At 46.7% G+C, this 26,296-nt stretch overlaps 1 protein-coding gene across 4 annotated transcripts in view; it reads left to right on the plus strand.

Annotated features, from left to right (window-relative positions):
- Nucleotides 1–99: 99 nt before the first annotated feature.
- megf8 (multiple EGF-like-domains 8) overlaps nucleotides 100–26,296 on the plus strand; it is a 46,295-nt gene continuing 20,098 nt past the window's right edge. The window contains exons 1-29 of one of the 4 annotated variants that reach the window (XM_064298891.1): nucleotides 100–887; nucleotides 1,959–2,139; nucleotides 2,662–2,825; nucleotides 3,390–3,599; nucleotides 4,047–4,227; nucleotides 4,531–4,619; nucleotides 4,804–5,017; nucleotides 5,131–5,311; nucleotides 5,491–5,636; nucleotides 6,072–6,182; nucleotides 6,845–6,996; nucleotides 7,409–7,510; nucleotides 7,601–7,748; nucleotides 7,892–8,055; nucleotides 8,407–8,610; nucleotides 10,309–10,509; nucleotides 10,607–10,852; nucleotides 11,122–11,240; nucleotides 11,340–11,471; nucleotides 13,310–13,423; nucleotides 13,580–13,663; nucleotides 13,768–14,016; nucleotides 14,411–14,595; nucleotides 15,289–15,502; nucleotides 15,982–16,222; nucleotides 17,648–17,780; nucleotides 25,020–25,270; nucleotides 25,552–25,662; nucleotides 25,988–26,106. In XM_064298891.1, the coding sequence (XP_064154961.1) occupies nucleotides 1,968–2,139; nucleotides 2,662–2,825; nucleotides 3,390–3,599; nucleotides 4,047–4,227; nucleotides 4,531–4,619; nucleotides 4,804–5,017; nucleotides 5,131–5,311; nucleotides 5,491–5,636; nucleotides 6,072–6,182; nucleotides 6,845–6,996; nucleotides 7,409–7,510; nucleotides 7,601–7,748; nucleotides 7,892–8,055; nucleotides 8,407–8,610; nucleotides 10,309–10,509; nucleotides 10,607–10,852; nucleotides 11,122–11,240; nucleotides 11,340–11,471; nucleotides 13,310–13,423; nucleotides 13,580–13,663; nucleotides 13,768–14,016; nucleotides 14,411–14,595; nucleotides 15,289–15,502; nucleotides 15,982–16,222; nucleotides 17,648–17,780; nucleotides 25,020–25,270; nucleotides 25,552–25,662; nucleotides 25,988–26,106 (4,637 nt within the window). In that variant the 5' untranslated portion in view covers nucleotides 100–887; nucleotides 1,959–1,967. Of the gene's footprint in view, nucleotides 888–1,883; nucleotides 2,140–2,661; nucleotides 2,826–3,389; nucleotides 3,600–4,046; nucleotides 4,228–4,530; nucleotides 4,620–4,803; nucleotides 5,018–5,130; nucleotides 5,312–5,490; nucleotides 5,637–6,071; nucleotides 6,183–6,844; nucleotides 6,997–7,408; nucleotides 7,511–7,600; nucleotides 7,749–7,891; nucleotides 8,056–8,406; nucleotides 8,611–10,308; nucleotides 10,510–10,606; nucleotides 10,853–11,121; nucleotides 11,241–11,339; nucleotides 11,472–13,309; nucleotides 13,424–13,579; nucleotides 13,664–13,767; nucleotides 14,017–14,410; nucleotides 14,596–15,288; nucleotides 15,503–15,981; nucleotides 16,223–17,647; nucleotides 17,781–25,019; nucleotides 25,271–25,551; nucleotides 25,663–25,987; nucleotides 26,107–26,296 lie in introns of all 4 variants that reach the window. The other 3 variants (XM_064298881.1, XM_064298872.1, XM_064298902.1) reach the window with 3 other exon arrangements.

Raw genomic sequence — 26,296 nt, forward strand, 5'->3', positions numbered from 1 at the left:
GTGGGAGGCGGGGCTTAATACTTTTGCCAATCAAAGTCAAAATATTCATTAATGAAGGATGCCACGTGGGGATTCCGTTGGACTGCTGCTTTCTTCTGGACTTTCTGTCTGGTCGTTATCACACGCAGTTCATGAGCAAATGTGTTCGTACCACAGAACTGTTGGATCGCACACGTTTCGTGATTGAGACCCAATGAGTCCTCTTGGGGACAATGGCCTGATCTGATCCCCACTCCAGCACAGTAGGTGGCACCTTACTTACACAATAGCTGCCATGAATCCCACCGAAGAAGAATACGATATACATAGTTGGATTTCTTACTGCTGTACTGGTGGGCTTAGATAGGAGGCAATGTCGTTTTTGCCGTGTTCTGAGGTTTGCCTGTTCACGCCTCCGCTTTGTGTTGGTAACCAGCAACAAGGGTAACACAACAAGGACCGTAAATTTGGACATAGCTAGCTCTGTAATGTTGATGGATAGTCATACCCTCAAATGGAAGAACAGCTGGTCTGGAAACATTAAAGATTAGAAAACATACTAAGATTACAATATAGTCGTGATACCAGTTGACATGCACACGCCATGCCATGTATTCGACCCGAGTTTCAAATTAATATCATGCAATTATCAATTTAATTGACTTTATATGGAACTATCTAGGTGGCAGCTAACGCTAGCCAGCTAGCTAATTCGTCAACAAGATCGTGCAGGCCGCGGAAACTCCTCGAGCTGGAGTACAAATTAACGGTTCAGTATATCGCGGATACAGGCTCTGGGGTCCACTGAAGCTTTGTAAAACGGTCTGGATTGTTCATGTCTGGAAAGCGGGATTGATATGCCACTGCTTGGTTAAAGACGTGGGCTATGAAGACACGGAAAATAGTGAGTATCACAGCATAATTAAATATTAGCTATTTGATGTATCTGGTCTGTATGCTAGCGTTAAGTATAGACCTATGTAAACGTTTGACTACCTATTTATTTTCAATGACTAGCTATGTTGTCCGACCTAAGGTTTTCAGAGGATAACGTTAGGGTCAGACGTGATTTACTTCTTGTTAAATTTGTGGTTAATTTAATCGAAGGGAGCATGGGTTACGTGGGTGGCAACGGTTATCTTGTACTTTTAAATGTAGTCTAACGGGAACAGCCAGCTAAGCTAACGGTTACTCGACCAGGATTTGCAATTCAACAATCCTATTCAGCAGCATCAACTTTACGTTATCCAACGTTAGGTCGCTTGCTAAGTCTACATTGATTCTAAATTCTACAGCGATGTCAACATTTTTTTGCTGACGATTACCAGTCTCCTATTATTTAATAACCTGCGAAAGACTCGTAAAAATATTGGATCAGTTGGCCGGCTGGCTACCTACCGAGGTTTGATAACGTTCACTGCTCAGATGTAGCTGAATAAATGGCCTTGGCTTTATGCTTTAAAAAAAAAAAAAAAACTTATTGTTGAAGAACCATGCGTATAGCCAACTAATCATATCCGAAATTGTCTATGTAGCTAATCACATTGAATAATTATAGGATTAATAACATTAGCTTAGTAACATGAGATGTGTATTTTACGTGTATCTGTAAGATTTACTAACTGTCTTAACGTCAGTGTTTATCTAATGTATCTGAATTCACTATCTACATTTATAAGATTGTCCAGCTAACTGCATCGATATATTTCGGGAAATTGACATCATCATTGTCTCGTGATTATTGCTTTTTAAATATCTGAATGAAAAACTATAACCAACGACCACCACTAATTTTCGTTGCATTGTTTCACATGATAATCAAAGTGAAAATAGTTCTCCTTCGTCTCATCTGGAATGTATTTGGTTCATAATTTGTTGAAATTTGTCGTATTTTCAATTCTCAGAAAGGTTCCAAGCTCGTGAGACGGAGACAGAGTGTGTGACTCCTTCACATCTCTCTCTCCCTCCTTCTCTGGCAGAGGAAAGAGATGGCGGCCTTCCTACCTGCCCTACTGATGCCACTGTTGTTAGCCTGGGTGCCTCAGAGCTGGGCAGGGGACTGTAAAGGCCACAGGCAGGTCCTGAGGGGGCCCCCTGGACATGTCACCGACGGAATGGGCAACTACTCTGTGAATGGGAATTGCGAGTGGCTTATCAAGGGTGAGACATTTCAGAACGCGGGACGAGGTTTTGTTCGAAGGTGAAAGGTTGGGTGGACTGTAGTCTCCAGTAGGCCATCACAGAGGTATACCAATGTTGCATTCTAATCTATGTCTACGTAAGATGGTTATAGCTGTAGATTTAGTACGAGAAGCCAAGAACAGAAAGGTGCTGAACTGGACAATGTTGGAGGATATGTCTAGCTGAAGTGCTTTTTCTCAGCCTAGTGACTTGCCAGTGTCCAGAATCAAATTTTTACCTTTCGTTGTGGGGCAATAAGGTGACTCATAATTGACCATAACATCACCCAGGAATGGATGGATGCAGCTGGGTGACCTCAGAGTGGCTATAAGTGGCTGCAGGCTATGTGTTTTTTAGGGCACCTGAAAAAGTTAGTTGGCACCCTGCCAAAAAGAGGGTGTTTGGGAGGGACAGGATTCTAGATATGATGGTGTTTCAAATAAAGGTTAGCCTCTTTTAGTGTTTTAACCTAATATCATTATCTCTTCCTTTCTTTCTCAGCCCCAAGCAGTAGTTACAGTATTGTCCTAAACTTCACCTTCATGGAGACAGAGTGCACATATGATTACCTGTTTGTGTATGATGGAGACTCCTACGACAGCCCCTTGCTGGCCAGTCTGACTGGTACCACACTGCCACAGCCCATAGAGGCCAAGTCTGGCAAGGTAAATGCCAACACTGCAAACATTCACAGTCTGTAAGACTCAACAGAAGCCAGGCCAGGGAAGATAATTACAAAATACTGCGCGCCCAAAAAAAATTCACTGAACTGTCTGATTGCATCTCACCTTTCAGGCGTCGGTACTGGCGTGGGCCTGTGTTGGTGCCAAAAATATCAAATTGAGAGACTGACCAACAGGATGTACTGGCTAGTGTTTTAGTGGGTTGGGGTCTAGTGGGGGTCTTGAATCTTTAAACGGCAAATGACCATTAAGTGATTAGTACTCTTTTATTTTAATATAATCAGTGCCAACGTCTGCCAAGATAACTCACCCTTGTAAAGTTTTCACTAGGCACCGGTACTATGTATAGTGCAGTCTTGACCTAGAAGATGTAGTTTGTGGTGCGGTTTGTCAGTAGGTAAATTACAGACCCCTACAAATAGAATTTTGTGCTAGCATTCCCTTTCTCATCTTCAGCAGTATAGAGTAGTAGAAAATGAAGTTTAGTGAATCTAGCATAAGGCCCTGCTCCCTGCCTCCCAAACGTAATCCCTGTCTCATCCCAAGATGCTGCTGCACCTCTTCAGCGATGCCAACTACAACCTTCTGGGCTTCAATGCCACCTACTCCTTCTCGGTGTGCCCCGGGGCCTGTGGGGGTCACGGCCGGTGCGACCATGCCTTGGCCCGCTGCCTGTGTCACCCAGGCTGGGGCGGCCGTGGCTGCGCCACCCCCCTGTGCTCCCAGGCTTGCGTCCTGCATGGCGTCTGTGACACGGTGAGAAATCCGGTGCTCGTGTGGCTCGGGCGGCGATAGAAGCCGTTCAGAGACTCGAGGGTTTGGCCTTTGCGCGCCATGTTCCCAGAGTGCCTCGTTTTTTTTGCGGTTGAATTCAGCCCCCGCTTGGATGTTCGATTAACCGAGTAGCTATAGTTGTCATTCATTTAGTTTCCCTTGTGGTTCAGTTTTGGCATAATGCCCACGGACACGTGGTCGGTTTACTCCAAAAGTCGAAAAGGGCTGGCTGTGCATGCTTATTTTACCATGTCAATCATCGGGCCCTTTTTAAAATTTTTAGTTTTTTTTTTTCGAAAAGGAAACAAATCAAACTGGAGAATAATGATATTGGAAGCAGTGTAATTTCAGCAGAATCCAATAAGGCCTGTTCAGCTAGTTTACTGTGAAGCGTCATTCACCCTGCTGATGCTGTTGCTGTGTCTTCAGACTGGGGAACGTTGTCTCTGCACCTCTGGCTTTGTGGGGCAGAGCTGCCAGCTGGGTCTCCGTGACGACAGTGGGGCGGGGCAGTGGTGGGAGGTGAGTGGGGGCGATGACCAGATGGCCCCTCGTACCGCTGCCGCAGGAGTGTACGTGCCGTCCACTGGCGCCATGTACATCTTTGGAGGTGAGGCTGGTTTCCTCATATGATCTCACCAGGCTAGTTTGTTTGGACATGTGTTCACTGTTGTGACAGGGTGTAATGCTCCAATGACTCCAGCTGATTTTGTGCATGTGTGTGAGCATGCTCGACTGACCGAGTTGATGTTACTTCTGGTAAAGGACCATTTAATGGGGTAGTACCTTCATCCTAGATCTTTGTCTTCATTGTTCTGACACGTTTTTCCTGGAAAAACCAGGATGCTCTGACTGAGTGTAAATCACAGATCTTTACCAATAATCTACTGGTGCACACGTTTTTGTGCCTCAGGATTTGATCTGAATAAAGCTCTCGGGGACCTGGTGAAATACAACTTCACAAACAACAAGTGGGAGAGAAGGTCGCATGCATACTGTCCAGTGAGTACTCTCAGTGCTTTTTTTGGGCATCACATCCACCTGTACCCCCCGGCGGTTTCTTTACATTACCATGCTGCTGCCTGGGCTTGAATGAGACCACCCCCCTCTGTTCTCTCTCTCTCTCTCTCCCTCTCTCCCTCTCCCCCTCCCCTTCCCCCTCCCCCCCGACCCCACCCTCCCTCAGGCGGCTCGTCACTCTCACACAGCTGTGGAATGGCAGGGGAACATGGTCATCTTTGGGGGAGAGCTCACCAACGGTTCCCTGGCCAGCGACGTCTGGATGTATCGCCCCCTGGAGGACGACTGGCAGCAGCTCGGCCAGTGGGACTCGCCGGGAGCTCCAAAACTGGCCAATCACGCAGCGGCCGTTGTGGATAACTACGTATATGTCTTTGGGGGTGTGTGGCACGTTTGGCATTCAGGCTTTCCAGAAAATATTGTATAAAAATTCTTAAATATTAAATGGGTGAAGAGAGTGATCAGCCCCTGTCCCCGTGCCTGTCTCCTGCAGGACGGACAGAAGAGGACATGTTCTCCTCGTCGCTGAGTCGCTTCAACTTGAGCGGTCGCGTGTGGGAGACGGTCCGGCCCTCGGGGGGGAAGCCGCCCGCTACGGCGGGACACTCCATGGTCTTTCACGCCCCGTCCCGAATGCTGCTGGTCTACGGGGGGCACCGCCCCACCACCGCCAGGTGAGGCTTGGAGGGGCTGTTTTCTGTAAGAAGCGACGTGCAGATGTAGTGGATTTGATGTGCTCTCCTTTTTCATGGAGAAACGCTCCTGGGTGAGCGGTGGTGGTGTTGCAGTGTGCAGGACCGGCCTTCTGTGCCCGTCACAGCAGACCCTTTGGTGACCGGCTGCCTCTTCCCAGGTTCAGCGTGCGCGTGAACGCCACCGACGCGTTCCACGTGGACCGCCGCTTCTGGACCTCCTTCCGGTCCCGGTTCCCAACCAGCGGGCCCAGAGAACGGGCCTTCCACTCGGCCACCATCATCGGGAACTACATGGTGGTGTACGGTGAGTATGGCCTGGGGGTGCTTGTGGCGTGTGTCACAGTCCTGGCCGTGTGTCTAATGGTCCTGAGGGTGTGTCTAATGGTGTCCTGGGGGTGTATCTAATGGTCCTGGGGGTGTGTCTAATGGTCCTGGGGGTGTGTCTCTCTGTCCTGGGGGCGTGTCTCATAGTCCTGGGGGCATGTCTTGCAGTTCTAGGGGTGTGCCTCACAACCCTGGAAGTATGTGTCATGGAAGTGTGAGGGCGTGTATATGTGTATAGTGGGTGGAGCTGTGCTGAGATGTTGTTAGTAGGAACTGCAGATAACATGGCCGGGCTGAGCTGTATTGCGTTTCTGCTCACACTAAAGTAGCCCGTCTGCCTTTTTGTTCTTCTTTTCCCTTCTCTTCTTCGTTGTCCTTTCACCTCCCTACACATCTCTCCACATCTCGCTGACAGGTGGGAATGTTCACATCCACTACCAGGAGGAGAAGTGTTACGATGAAGAGATCTTCTTCTATCACCTGGGCTGTCACCAGTGGGTCTCTGCAGGGGAGAGTCTTTTACACAGTGAGTTACAGCACCGGGCCCCTGTACATCAGAACAGGAGAATAAACCCTTTGACCAGTACTTTTTTAAAATTACTTTTTAAAATGTTATTTCAGAATTCAAAAGCCAGCGTCCTAGAACTCCATCGTGTTTGATTACCAGTAGTGATTGTTACATCTAGCATTACAACAGTTCAGAACATTCTAATCACATATTTGTGATAATGCACCTTCATGGGTTCAACAGTGCCGCCTTTACACAAACCTTAATATGCCATTACTGGTTGTGAGTCCACTTGTGGGCAGGACTGATGATTAATGGTTAACAATAAGAAAATGCTTATTGGAGCGGTTTGCTGCAGTGCCGGTGCTGCCTGAATGCCACTGAATGGGCTGAACTTTGTGATGCTGTTGATCAGTGGTTCCCAGCCCTGGTCCTGGAAATCCACCGTCCTTTAGGTTTTCTCTCCAACCCCGCTCCAAAGCACACCTCATTCGACGGCTAGAAGTCTCGCTGAGCTGCTAGATAGTAGAATCAGGTCTTCCTAATTAGGGGTGAATAAAGAAAAGCTCCCGGACTGTAGATCTCCAAGAACCGGGCTGAGAATGACTGCTGTAGATCACGGCCGATGTGGTCAGTGCTGTGTGGTCAGTGCTGTGCAGCTGCCTTTTCCTCCATTTTAGGAGGCGAAACCGTGAGAGGACGCTATTCCCACGTTGCCGCTGCGATGGAGGGGCGCGTGCTGCTTGTTGCCGGGGGTTACAGTGGCGTTGCCCGTGGAGACCTGGTTGCTTACAAGGTCCCGCTGTTTGTCAGCAGCGACCCTGGAGACAGGGTGAGTGAGTAATTGGGCTGAGGGGTGGAGGAGGGGAGGGAAGAGAAAGGAATAGGAAGTAATGGTGAGACGTGTGGTGTGGTGTATAGGGTAGCCCTGTACATGTGTGTCGTACTGTGTTACAGGATGCGGGATGCAGGGTAATGTGTGTAACAGTAGCACTGTGTTACAGGATGCAGGGTAATGTGTGTAACAGTAGCACTGTGTCACAGGATGCAGGGTAATGTGTGTAACAGTAGCACTGTGTCACAGGATGCAGGGTAATGTGTGTAACAGTAGCACTGTGTTACAGGATGCAGGGTAATGTGTGTAACAGTAGCACTGTGTTACAGGATGCAGGGTAATGTGTGTAACAGTAGCACTGTGTTACAGGATGCAGGGTAATGTGTGTAACAGTAGCACTGTGTTACAGGATGCAGTGTGTGCAGAGGCTCCAGATGAGAGCTGGTGTCTGAAGAACCCGGAGTGCAGCTGGTGTGAGGGGCGGTGCCGGGAATACCAGCCGGCCAATCCCGTAAGACATCCTGCCCCGCGGTTAGCCTAGCGCTCGTCGCGCACAAGGCGCTCGTCTGTGCTCTGACCGCAGTTCCCGCTCTCTCCGCAGTGCGGCAGCACCGGGTGTCTGGGCCTGGCCAGGTTCCTGTCGGACTGCCAGTCCTGTCTGGTGTTCAGCGGGGTGCCCCGCTCGCTCCCCCGAGCCCCCGGAGATTTCGGCTGGTGCGTGCAGAACGAGTCCTGCCTGCCCGTGTCAGGTGAGAGCGAGCGAGCGGGCGGGTTGTTGAGGTGTTGCTGTTTTGTGTGAAGGTGTGTGGGGATGGAAAGCGGAGAGGCCCGTATGTGGCCTGCACTCACTCCTCCTCCCCCCCCCTTCTCTCTCTCCGCTTTGGGCCCTCAGAGCAGAGTGCCTGCCGTGTGGACCAGATCTCAGGGGCGTACGGCTGGTGGGGGGAGCGCACCCGATTCCTCACCTCCCTCCACTCCTGTCGCACTGAGAACTATGTCCCGGGACTGCACCTGCTCACCTACCAGTACCCCCGCAACGTGTCCCAGCCCGACAAGGTACGAGCCCCCCTCACACGTTCACTGCACCCCTTTCTACTCTCAGTCCACTCTGCTCTCTCTCTCTCTGTCTAAGATAACACGAGTACAAACTCACCCGCTTCTCTACTGACTGGGTCTGCTTGCCTCTTCTCTCCCTTTCCCTTTCTCTTTGTCTTTCTCTGTCTCTCTCTCACTCTCTCCGTCTCTCTCATCCTCTTTCTTAAAATCTCTCTCTCCTTTTCTCTCACTCTCTCTCTGGCTCCCTCTTCCCTCTCTCTCAATTTCTTTTTTCTCTTTCTCCCCCCCCCCCCCCTTTCTCTCTCTCTCCCCCTCTCCCCCTTTTGCGCTCTCTCTTTTTCTCTCCCACAGGTCTCCATCTTGCGTAGCACCTCCATCACGCTGAGTCCCTCCACAGAGACCAACGTCACGCTGCAGTTCCGGGGGTTCATCCACCCCCTGTGGGGCGGGCCTCCCCCCGCGCCCCCTCCCCAGGAGACCGTCTCCATGTGGGCCCGGATACAGAGGCTGCACTTCATCGCCCGCATGGCAACGGCGCCCAACTCTCTGCAGCTGGTGAGGGCGCGGTGTGAGGGGAAAAAACCCTCCCTGTTAAAACACTTATTGCGTGCGTGCATGCGTGCGTGCGTGCGTGTGTGCGTGCGTGTGTTTGTGTATCTGTCTGCAGCTAATCTCGCATACTACTGGGCCGATCAGCCTAATACTTGTTGTGCATGCTGACAGCAGGCCAAGGACCAGAATATTTTGAAAATCGGTCAAAGACAAGTATTTTATTTGAATTAATTTACATCATTGTCCATTGAAATACATTGATCGCTAACTCCTCACTCCTCAACAACTGCTTCCGTTTGGAATGAAAGACCAGCGATGTAAAATGTCACTTTCACCCTTAAAATGCCAACAAAATAATCCGCCAACTAACGGGGTACGTTAATGTTTGAATCTGTGGTAATTATTTTGTTGCCATTTTCACATTGAAATTGATATTTTACATCGCTGGTCTTTTGGAATTGTTACCGTCCAGATAGTTCCTGTCCAGATTTGAAAGTGCCAGACTATAACATCTGCATTCACAGTTCAGTTGGGGAGAAGTATGTGAACCCATAGGTGGAGTTTCTAGTAACTGGTAGAACCTCTTTTAACTCCAATTACCTCCAGGCTTTGGCAATGGTTAGGAGGAATTTTAGGAATTCTAGCAGAAGAGATTTCTTCAGGTCATTTACTGTTAACCTGAGGCTGTTTTTGACCTGATTTGGCATTGCATGCTGCGCTCTTTCCATGATCTTTGCTGGGTGCCTAGGGAGAGTAGCAACAGTACAGAACATCCTCTGTTTGTAGACAGCTTGTCTTATTGTGGATTGATGAACACCCAGGCCTTTATAAATGCCAGTATCTGTCCGCAGCTAATCTCGCATACTACTGGGCCGATCAGCTTAATACTTGTTGTGCATGCTGACAGCAGGCCAAGGACCAGAATATTTTGAAAATCGATCAAGTATTTTATTTGAATTCATTTACATCATTGTCCATTGAAATACATTGATCGCTAACTCCTCACTCCTCAACAACTGCTTCCGTTTGGAATGAAAGACCAGCGATGTAAAATGTCACTTTCACCCTTAAAATGCCAACAAAATAATCCGCCAACTAACGGGGTACGTTAATGTTTGAATCTGTGGTAATTATTTTGTTGCCATTTTCACATTGAAATTGATATTTTACATCGCTGGTCTTTTGGAATTGTTACCGTCCAGATAGTTCCTGTCCAGATTTGAAAGTGCCAGACTATAACGTCATCACAGTTCAGTTGGGGAGAAGTATGTGAACCCATAGGTGGAGTTTCTAGTAACTGGTAGAACCTCTTTTAACTCCAATTACCTCCAGGCTTTGGCAATGGTTAGGAGGAATTTTAGGAATTCTAGCAGAAGAGATTTCTTCAGGTCATTTACTGTTAACCTGAGGCTGTTTTTGACCTGATTTGGCATTGCATGCTGCGCTCTTTCCATGATCTTTGCTGGGTGCCTAGGGAGAGTAGCAACAGTACAGAACATCCTCTGTTTGTAGACAGCTTGTCTTATTGTGGATTGATGAACACCCAGGCCTTTATAAATGCCTTCGTAGCCTTTTCCAGCTTTATGAATCCCTACAATTCTTCTTCTGTGGTCCACTGTTTTTTTTTTTTTTTTAAACAGTTTTTTTGTGGAATGGGCCAGTCAGTGTTCACTTGCTCACCCTGGCCCTCTTTGTGTTCAGTCGGTGGTGGGACACTGGGGGGCCCAGCAGGAGAAGACCAGCCGTCTGCTGGCCCGGCCGGGCGGGGGCAGGCTCTTCCAGAACCTGACCCGGGGGAACCGCTACCTGGTGCAGGCGGAGGGCTACCTCAACAACTCCGAATCGGGGCACACCTGCGAGATGGCCCTCACCTGGAACAGGACGTCCATACCTGGGGGAAGCGTAGGTGTCCCGCCCCGACCGTGTGCCGAATTTCCTCCTCCGGGCCGGCCCTGACTGTTCTGTCCCTGCCCCCCTCCCCCACCCCCACCTTCTGCAGGAGATCTCCTTCCTGTTCCTGGAGCCCTACCGATCGGGGTCGTGCTCAGAGTACCGCTCCTGCCTGGCCTGCCTGTCGGACCAGTCCTGCGGCTGGTGCCCGCCCCAGAACCGCTGCCTGGCCCGCGGGAACCCCGCGCTGGAGCCCTGCCTGGAGGCCCACGGCACGGAGGAGCGCCACCTGCTGCTGGCCCCCCAGCACTGCACCCTGTGTGAGGACTACAGGGACTGTGCTGCCTGCGCTCAGGTACCGGCATGCGTCACGTTGGACCATCTCACCGCCCGTCCAACAAGGAAGTAAACATGGACAGACAGAGCCACACCCACCTGAGGTTGCCGTAGTAACCGGGGAGGCAGGTGTCCCATGTGAATGGTATTACATTGTGACTACATGGCAGCACCATTTTGAGTACATTTTGTGTTAGCTGGGTTAGCCGTCATTGCACTGGGTTTCTGCTTTATCAGCCGGTTATAGATTGCTGACAGTGTCTATCTGATGTGCTCTTGCCGCCGCAGGACCCGTATTGTCAGTGGCAGATTAGCTCCAGCAAGAAGGGGGATTACCAGTGCAGTCGTCGCGGGAGACCGGGGGTGTCCATCCGCAGCCCTGAGGGCTGTCCCAAAGTCTGCAACCAGTGAGTCGCCATTTTGGCTCCTGCCCTCCCTCATGCTGACGGACCGGCCCGGTTTCCCGTCCGTCACTGCGTCTGCTCTCTCTCTCTCTCTGTGCGCAGGAGGACGACGTGCTCGGAGTGTCTGTCCAACTCCAGCCAGTGCGCGTGGTGCGAGTCCGCCCAGGCCTGCTTCTACTTCGCCGCCTACCTCACCAAGTACCCTTACGGGGAGTGCCGGGACTGGTACGACAGGTAAACCCTCCGCTGACCCCTGGCCTTCTTCACGGCAGACACCTGGAGACACCAGGGCTTGTGACGTCAGCCAGGCTTTGTTTTGCTACACGTTTCTCTCCTTCCTTCAGACCTGCCAACCTGCACGCATTTTGTGCACCAACCACGCAATTCTTGGTCAAAAAAAAAGTACGCAGCGGTACTTTATTATCCACCTAGGCGTAACGCTGCATTGCTGAGGTAAAATGGGAAGTGGGGCACAAAATGTGACTGTAATGTTAACATATAAAACGTTAAAACATGTTCGGTAACTTTTTACGAGATGATGCATTTCAAGGGGTATATCCTAATGAGATATATTTGTGTCTATAGTTAGCCGTAGTAGTAGCTCGCATACGATTTAGCCTCGTTACGAGACGTGATTAACTGATGGAGTAATTTAGCTGCAGTAACTCAAATGCTACGGAGACTGTGTTCAAACTTTGAATCGCACACGCTCTGTTTGAGCAAAGTGACCATTGCAAAGGTGTTTGACTATAGACTGCTAACGTAGCAAATAATTCCTATTATTGCAGCCAGTCACCCGACCAGCCTTGCAGTTGGAAAATAATCATAATGTCAGATGATGAGGATACTAACAAGGAGAGAGAGCATTGTACATATTTATTGATTTACTTCTGTTGCTGTCAATGCTGTTATTGTTATATATTGTTACATTTATCATTATGATTTTAATATTATAATTATTTTACATATTATATATGTATGCTTTGGCAATAATTATATTTGTATTCCATGCCAATAAAGCAACTTAAATTGAAAAATTGAAATTGGGAGCAGCAGACCTACTAAAAAGAAGCGAGTCCATGCCCCCCTGAAGTTCCTCGCAAAATATCAGGAGCAATGGCCGTGCCTCCGCCCCTCAAAACTTCCGCACCATGCATTTTGCACGTTGTGCAATTATGATTTTGACATTAGCCACCAAGGAGCTTCAGGTAATAATTTAGCTAAACCTCTAGTTACAAAAGCCTACATTCCTAGATAATTTTTCAATTGAATACTTTTTTTTTTCATTAGGCCTATATGATGTGTGCCTATATAAGCTGATTCAATTATTTCATTATTAAATAAAAATGGAAATCGTGAACAGAAACTTGGTTTTATTCATAATTGACTGTTTTACATCGCAACATAAGTTTCTGTAAATACTTGAAAATGAAAACATGTTACAATATACAAAATAAATTATTCCATTTTTATTAAATATTTGAATGCAATTCACTTATGGTTATCAGGTTGTATTAACACACACATCATATAATGAAATATTAATCATGAAAAAATTGTTTTAAGCAGGTGTACTCAAACTTTTGACTTGCAAGTATATCATAATATAGCCCAGTGCAGTGCAAGTGATATATTAGAATCAGGTCAAATGATACAATTTTGCCTGATCACTTCAACAGTCAAAACTAGAATTATGAAGAAAGGCTTGTGTGTGCGTGTGTGCGTGCAAAGTGAAGTGGTGCGAAAGCATGTGAACTAAGCGTTACACTGACTGTTGTGGTACTCAAAATATTTTCCTAAGGTTGGCAGGTCTGTTCCTTTGTCACCCTCTCTCTCTCTTTCTCTCTCTCCTGCTCTCTCTCTCCCTCCCTCTCCCTCCCTCTCTCACTCTCTTTCTCCCTCCCTCCCCCCTCTTCATCTCTCCCTCTCTCCCTCCCTCCCTCTTTCTCTCTCCCCCTCACCCTCTCTCTCTCTCTCTCTCTATCTCTCTCTCTCCCCCCCTCTCTCTCTCTCTCTCTCTCTCTCTCTCTCTCTCTTCCCTCTTTCCCTCTTTCCCTCTCTCTCTCTCTCAGTGTTCACTCGGTGCCGCAGTGTAAGCAGTGTTCAGCGCTGTCCTCGTGCTCAGACTGCCTGCAGACCTTCCAGTGCGGCTGGTGCGGGGACTACAGCAACCCCACCATCGGCAGGTGCGCCCTGAGGCCTGCTCTCGCTGCCCCTCGCGCACACTGATGCAGTATGGTCCTCTCCGAAGATAGTCTGCCATCACCTAACGTCCTGTTACGCGTACTCTCTCCCCTCTTCTCCCCTCCTCTCCTGCGCCTCTCTTCCCCACCCGCTCCCAGGTGTCAGCGAGGGGACTGGGCGGGGCTCAGAGACTCCGCCTTCCCTAACTGCAGCATGGCCGTGGCAGAAGCGCGCGCCTCCAGGTTGGTCTGCCCGTGTCACATGACCTAATGCAGTGTCTGTGGAGCGGACGTTGGGCGCAGGGCGGAGCGGCTGACCCGGCTCAAGCCTGTCCTTCCCTCCCCAGCCCCGAGCCGCAGACCCTGTCCCCGCCACGGGTGACGGAGATGGACATGGAGGTGGAGCACGTGGAGGGCGTGGTGGAGGGAGAGAAGGAGGCGGTGTGGTCCTACCCCTCCTGCCCGGACGTGGAGGAGTGCGTGCTGGGCCTCCACAGCTGCCACCCTTTCGCCTCCTGCGTGAACACGCCCACGTCGTACGAGTGCCACTGCGAGCGCGGCTACACCGGCGACGGCGTGCTGCACTGCAACCAGACGTGAGTTCACAGGCCCCGCCCCCGCCTCCTGTCGCCCCCCCGTGAGCACGTATGGATGGGGGCAGGTACATGCAGTCTAAACGCAGTCTAAAGGGCTGTACGCACTGCCGCGCCGTGTGCTGGGTTTTTTCCTGGCCTGAGAAGGCTCTTTGCTGCTCTTCATTAGGCTAGCGATGACGGTCACGCCTACATTGATCCCACATTGTTTGCATTGAACTACTACCTGTTTTTCCACTTTTTTTTTTGCTTTGGCACCTGCCAAAATTCACCTGTGCAGGAGAAACCCTGGTGTGTGAAGTCCTTCAGGCTGCCATTTTGTCTGTAGACCTTACGTTGTTTGTGAATCACGCCCCTGGCCTTGTTTCTATTTTAAATGAAAAGGTTTTTCTCGCAGGTGTTATAACGAGTGCCGCGAGGGCCAGTGCAGCGGCAGCCCCCGGTTCGAGTGCGAGTGCGCGCTGGGCTGGACCTCGGACCCCTCCACCATGGTGCTGAGCGGGGTGGAGTGCGACGTGGACTGCGGCTGCAACTTCCACAGCACCTGCGTCACGGCCCCGGGGCTGTGCGACCGCTGCCAAGGTGTGAGGGCCGATCCGGTTCCACCGCACTTCCTCCTTCCAAGCACAGTGATCAGGAACTGGTTTTCATGGTGACTCTGCACTTCGTGAATTAATTAGAGCAGTTGATTACACAGTTAACTCAGCTCACCCTGGTGTCTTGGGTCTCAATTAGGTGCTGAATTTAAGGTGAAAACAAAAAACCAGTAGACCCTGTAGCTCTCCAGGACCAGGGTTGGAGACCACTGCGCTACCCCTCAGATAGCGCCGGAGAGGCGGTTCACACCTGTACACATTTCCCAGAATGCCCTCTGAGAGAGACAGGCCCCCATACACCCAGAGAGTACCCAGGGGGCCCGAAACCAGAGTGTGCCCCACACACAAACACACACACACATACAAACTCTCTCTCTCTCTCTCTCTTCGCTCTTTCTCATCGCTCTCTTTATTTCTCTCTGTCTCTTACTCTCTCACTCGCTCTTTCTCGCTCTCTATTTCTCTCTTTATTTCTGTCTGTTCTTTCAATCACATCAATTTTTTTCTGTTGCCCAGTGTGTAATTAGGGACTTGTGATTGACACATGTATTTGAAAAGAGCAGCTTCGTGTTGTTGAGCCATTTTTGTTCCTGTTTTGTACTCTTTCACTGTCTTTCTGTGAATGAGTTTGGACAGCGGTCTTCGTTACCCCCACCCCTTGTTCCCCCCCCCCCCCCAGACTGGACGACGGGGCCGCACTGCGAGCAGTGTCGGCCGGGTAGTTTCGGCACGGCGGTGGCGGGGGGCGGGGGCTGCCTGCCCTGCCAGTGCAACGGGCACGGCGACCCCCTGAAGGGGTACTGCCACAACCAGACCGGCCTCTGCTACTGCACACACCACACACAGGGCCCGCACTGCGACACCTGCCTCCCCGGGTACTACGGCGACCCCAGGTGGGTGTGGCTTTGTTTGTTCATTTTTACTTCTTGGTAGGAGGGGTGGTGAGATGGTCCAACGTGACCCAGGAGTAGCTGGCTAAAATGGCGTTGTTTAACACTGCTCTGATTGGGATATTTTGGAGTATCGTTATCTAATGAAGATCACAAACTTGAGTTATGAATTGGTTACTTTCCTAAACTTGTTTTATAAAACCATGGTTTGTAGCGAGGGTTCTCAAGCCAGGCCGGGTTCCACACAGACTCAGGGTGTTTTGACGAAAAACAAAAGAAATCTGCTATTTTTATTCTTTGCAGATGAGTATATGAAAGCTTAAAGTGTGATGTGTGTAATTTTCTGCTCTGTAAGGCTGTGCTCCTGAAAGTCAAACGTTCCCCCGATGACCCTCCCGCTCTCTGCTGCACCCTATTGGCTGAGCTCCTGAAAGTTAAACGTTCTCCCCGCTCACTGCTGCGCCCTGTCCTGCCTTCCTCAGGAACAACGGCACCTGCTTCCGGCAGTGCCAGGGGCGCTCTGTCCTCCTGTCCTCGCCCGGGTCCGCGCCCCTGCCCCTCTCCTCTTCGCTGGGGTGGCGGGGGGGCGCGGGGGGGCAGGGCGGCCTGTCCCACTGCCTGTGGGTCCTGTCCGTGTCCGAAGAGCTGCAGACCTGTTCCCCCGAGCAGCTGTGCCCACCCGTGGCTCTGACCCTGCACCCGGACTCCTACACCGAGTGCACTGTGAGTACTGCCGCTTCTCACTCCGCCCCCTTCGCCATGTCAGCGGGACCCGCCCCTGCCCCCGTCGCCATGTCAGCGGGACACGCCCCTGCCCCCGTCGCCATGTCAGCGGGACCCGCCCCTGCCCCCGTCGCCATGTCAGCGGGACACGCCCCCGCCCCCGTCGCCATGTCAGCGGGACACGCCCTTGCCCCCGTCGCCATCAAACCCTACATGCCAGCCAGATCCCTCCGTTCTGCTAACTCAGGACGCCTAGCACCTCCCCCTCTTCGCACCTGCACTTCCAGAACACGCCTCCTGTCTGTTCTGGCCCCACGATGGTGGAATGACCTCCCTGTGGAGGTCAGAACAGCTGAGACTGTGACCCATTTCAAACGACGACTGAAGACACACCTCTTCAGGCTGCACCTCTCCCCATCCCTCCCTTCCCCCCTGTAAATGACTAAACTTAGGGTTGTAACTAGGCAGCTGTTTCATAGGTGACTTAGGCACATCAACTGTCTTAACGACTACTTGTATTTTTATTTATTTATATTTTTCCATAGATTGCGTTGTTGCCGTTCTCGTTGTTAGTGTTAATCAGTTTAACCATCAGGGCCCAAGTTGAACTATGCGGTTGTTCCCTGTACTTGGACCGGTACTTCTCTCTAGGGGTTTCGTCATACTTGTTCCTGGTTATGGTTATACACTTTGTTGTACGTCGCTCTGGATAAGAGCGTCTGCCAAATGCCTGTCATGTAATGTAATGTAATGTCAGCAGTACCCGCCCCCGCCCTCGTTGCCATGTCTGTTTGTTCCCTGGAAGCATTTCATCTGGCCTCTGAAGTTCGGATTTACTACCACGTATAATTAAAGAAAAACAGATGACAAAAAAGGCTATGCACCACGTGGCTGCGCTCACCGATAATTACCGATAATTGTCATTGCGCCTCATCGCCCAGCCCTAGCATTCTTCCGAGGAACCTGGCGCTCAAGTTCTGCTTGTTTTTGATTTCGGAATAAACTCCATTTCAGAGCCTGGTAGCATACCCAGGGTCTCTTTGTTTTAGCTGACAACTGTAAACAGGCTTAACCTGTATCACAAAGATGGTTACTTCAAAAGGTTAATGCAAAAATGAGCCTGTAGCAGTAAAGCATGGCCTGGTTAGCCATGCAGCATTCCCCCGATTTAAACACAATCAGGTTCATGATACGGAAAACCCGGGGTTAAAGCTTCAGTTCAGGTCACTAACCCCATAATCTCATCTTGTAGATGACTGTCTCGCCCAAGGTTGTAGTTGCTTAGTTAAGTGCAGGGTAGCATCAGGAACAGGCTCTCCAGGAACCAGCCTTGAGAGAGCACTGTCTCCCACTGTGCATGGTGCTTGGTAGCTATGGCCTCTTTTCCTGTCCATTTCCGGTTACGTTTATACCCCTCTATCGCAGAGCTCCTACGTCTACGTGTTCGACGGCCTGCCTCGTTTCCTTGGCAACGGCGTCGTGCACTCAGACCACAACCTGATTGGCGCGTTCTGTGGGACCACTCGGACCCAGCCAGTTACCGTGGAAGCCACATCAGGTACCTTCATCGCCACGATTTTAATGTACTTTGTACTTAAAGTGCTTAAAAGTGCAAAAACATGTTCCCTTTTTATTTACATTTTCTGATGTACCAATCCTCTTCTGATAACCTGTTCTAGCTAGCAACAGTGACCGTGGGAGGGTGTGGGAATTTTTTGTTATGTTTTATCTTCTGCCTGCTTTTTATTTATTTCTTAGAGGATGTGTCAGTACAGATGAACATAAAAGAAAGCGGAAAATACTAGTCAACCTACTAGAGATATTTGAAAAATTTGGCACGATTATCTATTTTGTTGATACACTCATTGACATTAATACTAGTTTTTATTTTATTTTTATACAGCATATATAAAATAATATGAGAATAATAAGGAATAATGAACAGACAAATATACAACACCAGGGGTTACAAAGTTTGACATAAACAAATATAAAATGAGAATTATGCAGTAAAATTATATAAAAAAATAAAAGGTGTACATATATTAAAATTATATTAGTGTGTTAAATTTGGAGCACAATTTTAAAGTTTTCACAGCTTTACTATTGCATGAGGTAGACAATGTTCTAATGTAGGACTCTGCTTCCTTTTTAAAGGTACAAAAATAGGGCTTAATTTTTAACACCTTACATTTATGGATATAAAACTTGGCCAGCAATATGATGAGATTACACAGAAAAAATGCATTTTCTAATTCTTTCCTATAATTTGTGAAACCAAATAATACATCCTTCAAGCAAAGTACAAAAGCATCATAGATATAGTCCAATATAAAACGACAGATGCCTTGCCACTGACTCCGAGTGTGTTCACAAGTCCAAAATAAATGTAAGACAGTCTCTGGGTGCATGTTACAAAAAGTACAAGCTACATCAATATCCTTCTTGAATCTTACTAAAAATGACTTGACAGGATAACAGCGATGAATGATCCTAAAAGAAATTTCTTTAACTTTGTTAACCAGTAGATATCTGTTAGGAAGAGACCATATTTTTTTCCCCAACATAAGTTCTGAACAAGCTTATTCCAGAATGCAATTACATAACGGGCAGAGATACAATCAGTTTGGAATAAGGTGCTGATTTTTTTGTTTTTTTTACAGGAAGCTGGTAGAAAACATAATTTTCCTATAGGTGTGTTCAGTGTTTCCTGTGGAATTGATGGTGTGGTGGTGGGTGTCTGAAAGGGGGGGGGGGGAGTGTAGCAAAGGCAAAAAAGTTTAAGACTGTGAAAACATAACCTCTTGAGACTTCTTAAAGGTTTTTTTTTTTTAAATATCTAAATCTATCTTATAGCTCTGACAAGCTCTTGATACAAGGAATAACAGTTTGCAAGAGCTAAAAGGTAGTTTTAGATGTACTTTAAAACCATAAAAGTTTTGTTAACCTTTGTATTGTTTGTAAATATTGAAGCAAAATAGGCCTGTATTTTGAGTTATGTTGGCGTGAGAACAATTAAAAGAGCACATTGTCCATCTAGAAGTTCTATCTTCAAGAATAGAGCACTATTTGATACTCAAGAAAAGTTACATATTGCACTTTAAAAGGGGCACTTCTGCTAAATTAACTCAATTACCAGGACAAAATAGTACTTAGAATGTTTTATCTGTTTATTTAACAATATAATTTGAGCTGGTTCCACATTCAAAGCCCTCTCTCTCTGTTTCTCTCACACTCAATGACAGAGTTTACATGCATTGTCCATGCAAAACAAAAGGAAAGTGAGAAAAATGGCTTTAAAGATTCTGTTCTGTTACATTCTAATCCTACTGAGAATCATAATACAAATTTTCCTAACTAACTTAGATGCTTGATTAATGTCTTTTTTATTAGCTAGTTTTATCTGTATTCATTTCTGGACACTGCAGCAGCTTGTGAGACTGCTCCTCTCGTTATAATCATAATCGTCATTAGAATGCAGCCCTCTTTGTCAGCTGTAGCAACTGTAGCCTAACTCTCAGTTTTGCTAGCTCACTACATTCACAAAACCTTAAAATAAACACTTTCCCTGTCGTTTTCATGGGAAAAATCACCATGTTGTAGTATGGAAATGGAAGTAGTTGAATCACTCAAACATTTTAAATGCCCTAATATATATATATATATATATATATAATATAATTTTTTTTTTTTTTTTTTTAATTTGCGCTGTTTTGGCGATTTGCCAACAATTTGCGGCCGTGACATCTGACGGGCTTCTCCGGGTCACCATTTTAATCTGATGTGTTGTACCATTATAACAGTAGCTCTCATCATAATGGTAGGCACGTAGCCTACGTAGCTCAACTGGAACCGGTTCCGCTTCAGCTCAAACAAACACTGTTTATTTTTCAGATAACGTTACATATTTATCATATTTATTTTTTACTTGTCCGATCAGACAACTGCAAGAGGTATTCCACTTGCCCGAACAGAGTTAGGATCCGCCAGTTGTACCGAATGATAGTTAACGCCAGTGCTTCAGATGGGCAGTAGCTGTCGGGACTTGTATATGAGTACCGACTCTTCTTTTGATTACCAACATTAATTTATTTTAAACAGTATGTATGTTGAGGAGTAGGTACCGGCACTTATTTGTTCCAATTAAAACACTGGTTAACACTATGGTATTTTTGTAATATTTGAAGCGTCGCTACCTAGCTTTTCCTTGTCTTGGCTGAAGAAAAGAAGTGACGCTTTGACAGACCGTGCGACATTCCCGCGCTGCAAGTCTTCCGACCGCCTCAGAAAGGAGCAAGCACGGAGCGCGCGGCCTAGGCTCTTTTTGAAAACTCTTTGTGGACGCGACAGTATGGATTTGAAAGCGCATTTAGGCAGAAATATTTAGAAAGTTTAACATTTTTAATTTATGAATTTAACATATAGGCTATATACAGTATATATATATATATATATATATATATATATATATTTTTTTTTTTTATTTAATTTGCGCTGTTTTGGCGATTTGCCAACAATTTGCGGCCGTGACATCTGACGGGCTTCTCCGGGTCACCATTTTAATCTGATGTGTTGTACCATTATAACAGTAGCTCTCATCATAATGGTAGGCACGTAGCCTACGTAGCTCAACTGGAACCGGTTCCGCTTCAGCTCAAACAAACACTGTTTATTTTTCAGATAACGTTACATATTTATTTTTTACTTGTCCGATCAGACAACTGCATGAGGTATTCCACTTGCCCGAACAGAGTTAGGATCCGCCAGTTGTACCGAATGATAGTTAACGCCAGTGCTTCAGATGGGCAGTAGCTGTCGGGACTTGTATATGAGTACCGACTCTTCTTTTGATTACCAACATTAATTTATTTTAAACAGTATGTATGTTGAGGAGTAGGTACCGGCACTTATTTGTTCCAATTAAAACACTGGTTAACACTATGGTATTTTTGTAATATTTGAAGCGTCGCTACCTAGCTTTTCCTTGTCTTGGCTGAAGAAAAGAAGTGACGCTTTGACAGACCGTGCGACATTCCCGCGCTGCAAGTCTTCCGACCGCCTCAGAAAGGAGCAAGCACGGAGCGCGCGGCCTAGGCTCTTTTTGAAAACTCTTTGTGGACGCGACAGTATGGATTTGAAAGCGCATTTAGGCAGAAATATTTAGAAAGTTTAACATTTTTAATTTATGAATTTAACATATAGGCTATATACAGTATATATATATATATATTTTTTTTTTTAATTTTAATTTTTTTTTTATTATGGTGTGGCGGCAACGTTGGGTGTGTCAACTGGATCAAGCGAAGGTGTCACGTCCGAAGGTAGAAAGGCATAACCCTTATACAGCATGACAACACCAGATGGAATGGCATCAAAAACAATAGCAAATTGTTTAGGGCTTACAGGGATCTTATAATGACAGAGAAATTCTTGGTAACCAAAAAGCTTTCCTTATTAAATGGTAAATGGACTGCATTTATATAGCGCTTTTATCCAAAGCGCTTTACAATTGATGCCTCTCATGTGCCAGAGCAGTTAGGGGTTAGGTGTCTTGCTCAAGGACACTTCGACACGCCCAGGGCGGGGTTTTGAACCGGCAACCCTCCGACTGCCAGACAATCGGTCTTACCTCCTGAGCTATGTCGCCCCATTAAAAAGTTGACTCACCAGTACAATACCATTCCTGAACCAATTGTCAAAAAATAAAGATTTCTTTTTGTAACACACATCCCTGTTGTTCCATATAAAATATCTGTTTGGAGAAAAATTGTGCTTATAAATAAGAGACCAGGCCAAAAGTGTTTGCTTATGGAAATTTGAGAGAGAGACAGGAATTCGGTCAATATTATAATTACAAAGTAGAACAAACTTCAGACCACCCAAATTAGAAAACATACGATGAGAAATAAAATTCCGAACAGAAGTAGGGTCTTTTAAATAGTGTCTAATCCAATTAACCTTGAATGTGTTGTTTAGTATACTAAAATCAAGAAAATTGAGGCCACCATTATTATAGTTATTCATTAGGATAGACTTTTTAATATAATGAGTTTTGTTCTTCCAAATAAAGTTATAAAGCAACTGGTCAATCTCTTTGCTAATCTTTTTTATCAACATCTGAGGAAATAGCAGCGTAGGTAAGCCGGGATAAACCTTCTGCCTTAGAGAGTAACGTTCTACCCTTTAAAGATAAGTCTCTTTGAAGCCACTGATTCATTTTTCCTGGTTCTCTCTACAATCGGGATAAAGTTCAAATCACATCTATCTTTCTGGTTGTTTGTTATGACTATTCCCAGGTAGGTGACTCTCTCCTTAATTGGAATATTACAGATGGAGGGCAACTCTTGATTGCCGTCAATTCACACTTGAAGTGAAGACCCGAGGCATTAGAAAACACCCGAATTATGTCAAGAGCAAGAGGAATTTGAGAGGAGTCCTTTAAGAAAAGGGTAGTGTCATCAGCCAGTTGGCTGATAATAATTTCCCTATCTATAATTGACATACCTTTCAGGCCACTAGCTTTGATATGATTAGTTAATAACTGGGTGGATAGCAAAAATAAATAAGGACTGATAGGGCAGCCCTGACGTATGCCACGTTTTAACTCAAGTCTGCAGGATGTGCCATTTTTTAATTTAACTGAGCTATTTTCATTAGTGTATAATGTTTTAATTGTTCTGCAAAAAAAGTTGCCAAAACCAAATTTGTTAAGTCTTTTAAAGATAAATTCATGTTCAATTGAATCGAAGGCTTTGTAGAAGTCCAGGAAAAGGATGAAACTTTCATTATTGACTAACTCTGGGTAATCTAATATATCAAGTACAAGCCGAATATTGTTGGAAATATGCCTATTCCTCATAAATCCAGACTGTGTTTCATCTATGATACCATCCAAAACAGTTTTTATGCGCTTAGCAAAGATGATAGCTAAAATTTTGTAGTCATTATTTAGGAGGCTAATCGGGCGCAAATTATCAATAAGTAATAAATCTTTCTTAGGTTTAGGAATAAGGGTTATTAGGCCCTGTGTTAAAGTGGGAGAACACCTGTGGCAATACTTTCATAAAATACTTCTAATAAAAAGGGAGCCAGTTCTTCGGAGAAGGATTTATAGAACTCTGACATGAGTCCATCCACTCCAGGAGATTTATTGTTCTTTAAATTATTAATTGAGTCTACTATTTCCTTAAGAGAGATTGGACGATCACAGAATTCTTGGTCAGCAGTGTTGATTGGGTTAATATCAACTAAAGGATCCAAAAATGAAACTGTATTATCATCGCAATATTGAGAGCTGTATAGGTTTTTATAAAAGTTGGAACAGAAGTTTGCAATCTGGTTTGCATCATCACATACTATGTTCTCTATTCTAAGTTGATGAATGGTATTATTTTTGGACTGGGATTTTTCTAACCTAAAGAAATACGCCGAGTTCTGTTCACCTTCTTCCATCTATCGCCTCCTGGACCTTACAAAAGCTCCTTTAGCTTTAGATTGATAGAGCTTATCTAGTTTGTTTTGATATTCAAACAGTGTTTCTTTTTCTTCAGAGGACAACTTATCAGGATATTTAGAGGATGAGGCAGTTATCGTGGAAATCACCTTTTCTTCCTCACATCGTTTATCCTTAGCAAGATTACTACAATATTTCCTAACAAATTTGCCAACTTCAAATTTTAGAAGTTCCCATTTACTGCCATATACTTTTTCAGCCTGAGCCTCGTTCCAGAAGACTTGTATTAGTTCTTTAACCCTGAGTTTAACTGCTTCATGACACAAAACGGAACTATTAAGTTTCCAGTATGAATTCTGTGGACAATTAGAAGTAGAAGGAAGTAAAGAAATGTGAATTTGGATGGCCTTGTGATCAGTTAATGGGGTGGAAAGAATATTAACATTTGCACAATCTTTAAGAATGTTCGGAATTAACCAAAAATCTAATCTAGATTGCCTAGATCTTGATTTATTGCACCAGGTAAAAGTTCTGTCATAAGGATATTTGTCTCTCCAAGCATCTATTAAATCAAATCTTTGCATTAGCATTTTTAAATTTGCATTGGCACTAGTTTGGGGTCCTGGTGGCCACCTGTCGATTGTGTTGTCCAATGTAATATTAAAATCACCACCTATAAGTAGATAAGCATTAGGAAATCTGGCCAGCCAATAGAGAATTCTTTTTTCCAAGGATAATACTCCATTTCTTCCCTCAGACTTGTGATTTGAACAGTGTTATTCTGGACCAAAGTCTTCAGCTCGTCTGATCTGGCGTTGATCAACTCTGACAGAGTAGCGACAATATCAGTGTTAGCCATTTCAGTTTTCCCTTTCTTGACAGGAGGTTTCTCTGGAGTGACGGGCAGAGAAGGAAAGTCTTCTTCATTCATCACAGAAAATCTTGGGGTATCGTCACAGGTGGAATAGTCGTGGCAGTTATCAATTAGTGCATTAGAAGCACCGGCGACAAACTCCATCTCCATTTTCTTCGCCGCATTTCTTCTTTTCCCACTGGAACTCGACATAACTTTCTAAAGTTTCTTTAAAAGTTTAGAAAAACAACTAATTAACGGAGACAACTCAATACTGTATTTGAAATATATTGTGGGCCATACAAAAGCCGCTCCTACATGTAAATGTCTCGAAATCAAGACTGTTCACAGCGCCATCTTGGATCGCCGACATTAATACTAGTGTCCAATGTTCTGCTGCAGTTGTGATGTCACAAACCCACGTGACAGAAGCTCCTCCCTGTTCGGCCATGTCTGTCTCCATTAACCCCTTCCTGTCTGTTCCTCTGCAGGGGTGATATCGGTGTACTTCGAGGCCAACGTCTCCTCTGGAATGCCCCAGGGCTTCAATGCCTCTTTCTGGGTGCGTCGCTGCCAGGAGGGGGCAGAAGAGGACGAGGATGGGGCGTCCCCCTGCCAGGGCAGGGCACAGTGCCAGGGGGGGCTCTGCCAGTGTCCCCAGGGCTTCGGAGGGCCAAACTGCGACAGAGTGCTGTGTCCGGGGGAGTGTGGGGCCCCACAGGGCCGAGGCACGTGTGACATGGTGAGGGGGCACAGAGTGTGTGTGTGTGTGTGTGTGTGTGTGCGCATGTGCGTGCGTGCGTGCAGGCGGATGTTAGCAGTGCTGTGTATTGATAGTGGTTGTGTGTGTTACAGGCTTTGAGTGTGTGGTGTGTGTGTGTTTGTGTGTATTGACAGTGACAGTGGGTTTCACGCTGTGTGTGTGTGTGTGTATTGACAGTACTGTGCACTGACAGTGTGTGTGTGTGTGTGTGTATTGACAATACTGTGCGCTGACTGTGTGTGTGTGTGTGTGTGTTTCAGGCTCTTGGTGTGTGTGGGTGCTCGGATGGCTGGGCTGGCTCAGACTGCTCGTCTGCTGTGGACTCCAGCAGCCTGGTGTGGGAAACTCTGCTGGACACCCAGCTCACCATGGTAAGAACTCACAGAACCAAAACAGCACACACACACACGCACACACACACACACACCGAGCTCACCATGATAAGAACACACAGAACCCAAACAGCGCACACACACCTAGCGCACCACAGAATGCAAACAGCGCGCACACACCCAGCTCACCATGGTGAGAACACACAGAACCAAAACAGCACACACACACCCGCTCATCATAGTAAGAAAACCCGAAAACAAACACAAGTGACACCCACACCACCGCTAACTGTAATAAGAACGAAAGAGACTGGACTCAGGTGTCGGTCGGTGTACATGTTCTCCCTCCCTGCTCTCTCCTCAGAACCAGGCTCACAGGTTCCTCCACAGGATGGGGCACTCTCTGGTTTCGGGCCCCCTGGATACTCTCTGGATGTATGGGGGCCTGTCTCTCTCCGAGGGCATTCTGGGAAATGTGTACAGGTGTGAACCGCTTCTCCAGCACTATCAGAAGGATGTAGGGCCTTCGTTACCCTGTGCAGAGCTCTTCCTCGCTCTGAAATAACTTCCTGATTACAATTTGCATAAGCGAGTCGGCTAAGAAAGACACTCTAGTAATGTACTTAATAAAACGGGTTGTTTCGGACCTGGATGCTGAGACTGCATTCTGAAG

The sequence above is a fragment of the Anguilla rostrata genome, chromosome 1, assembly GCF_018555375.3.
Source record: "Anguilla rostrata isolate EN2019 chromosome 1, ASM1855537v3, whole genome shotgun sequence".
Lineage (NCBI taxonomy): Eukaryota > Metazoa > Chordata > Actinopteri > Anguilliformes > Anguillidae > Anguilla > Anguilla rostrata.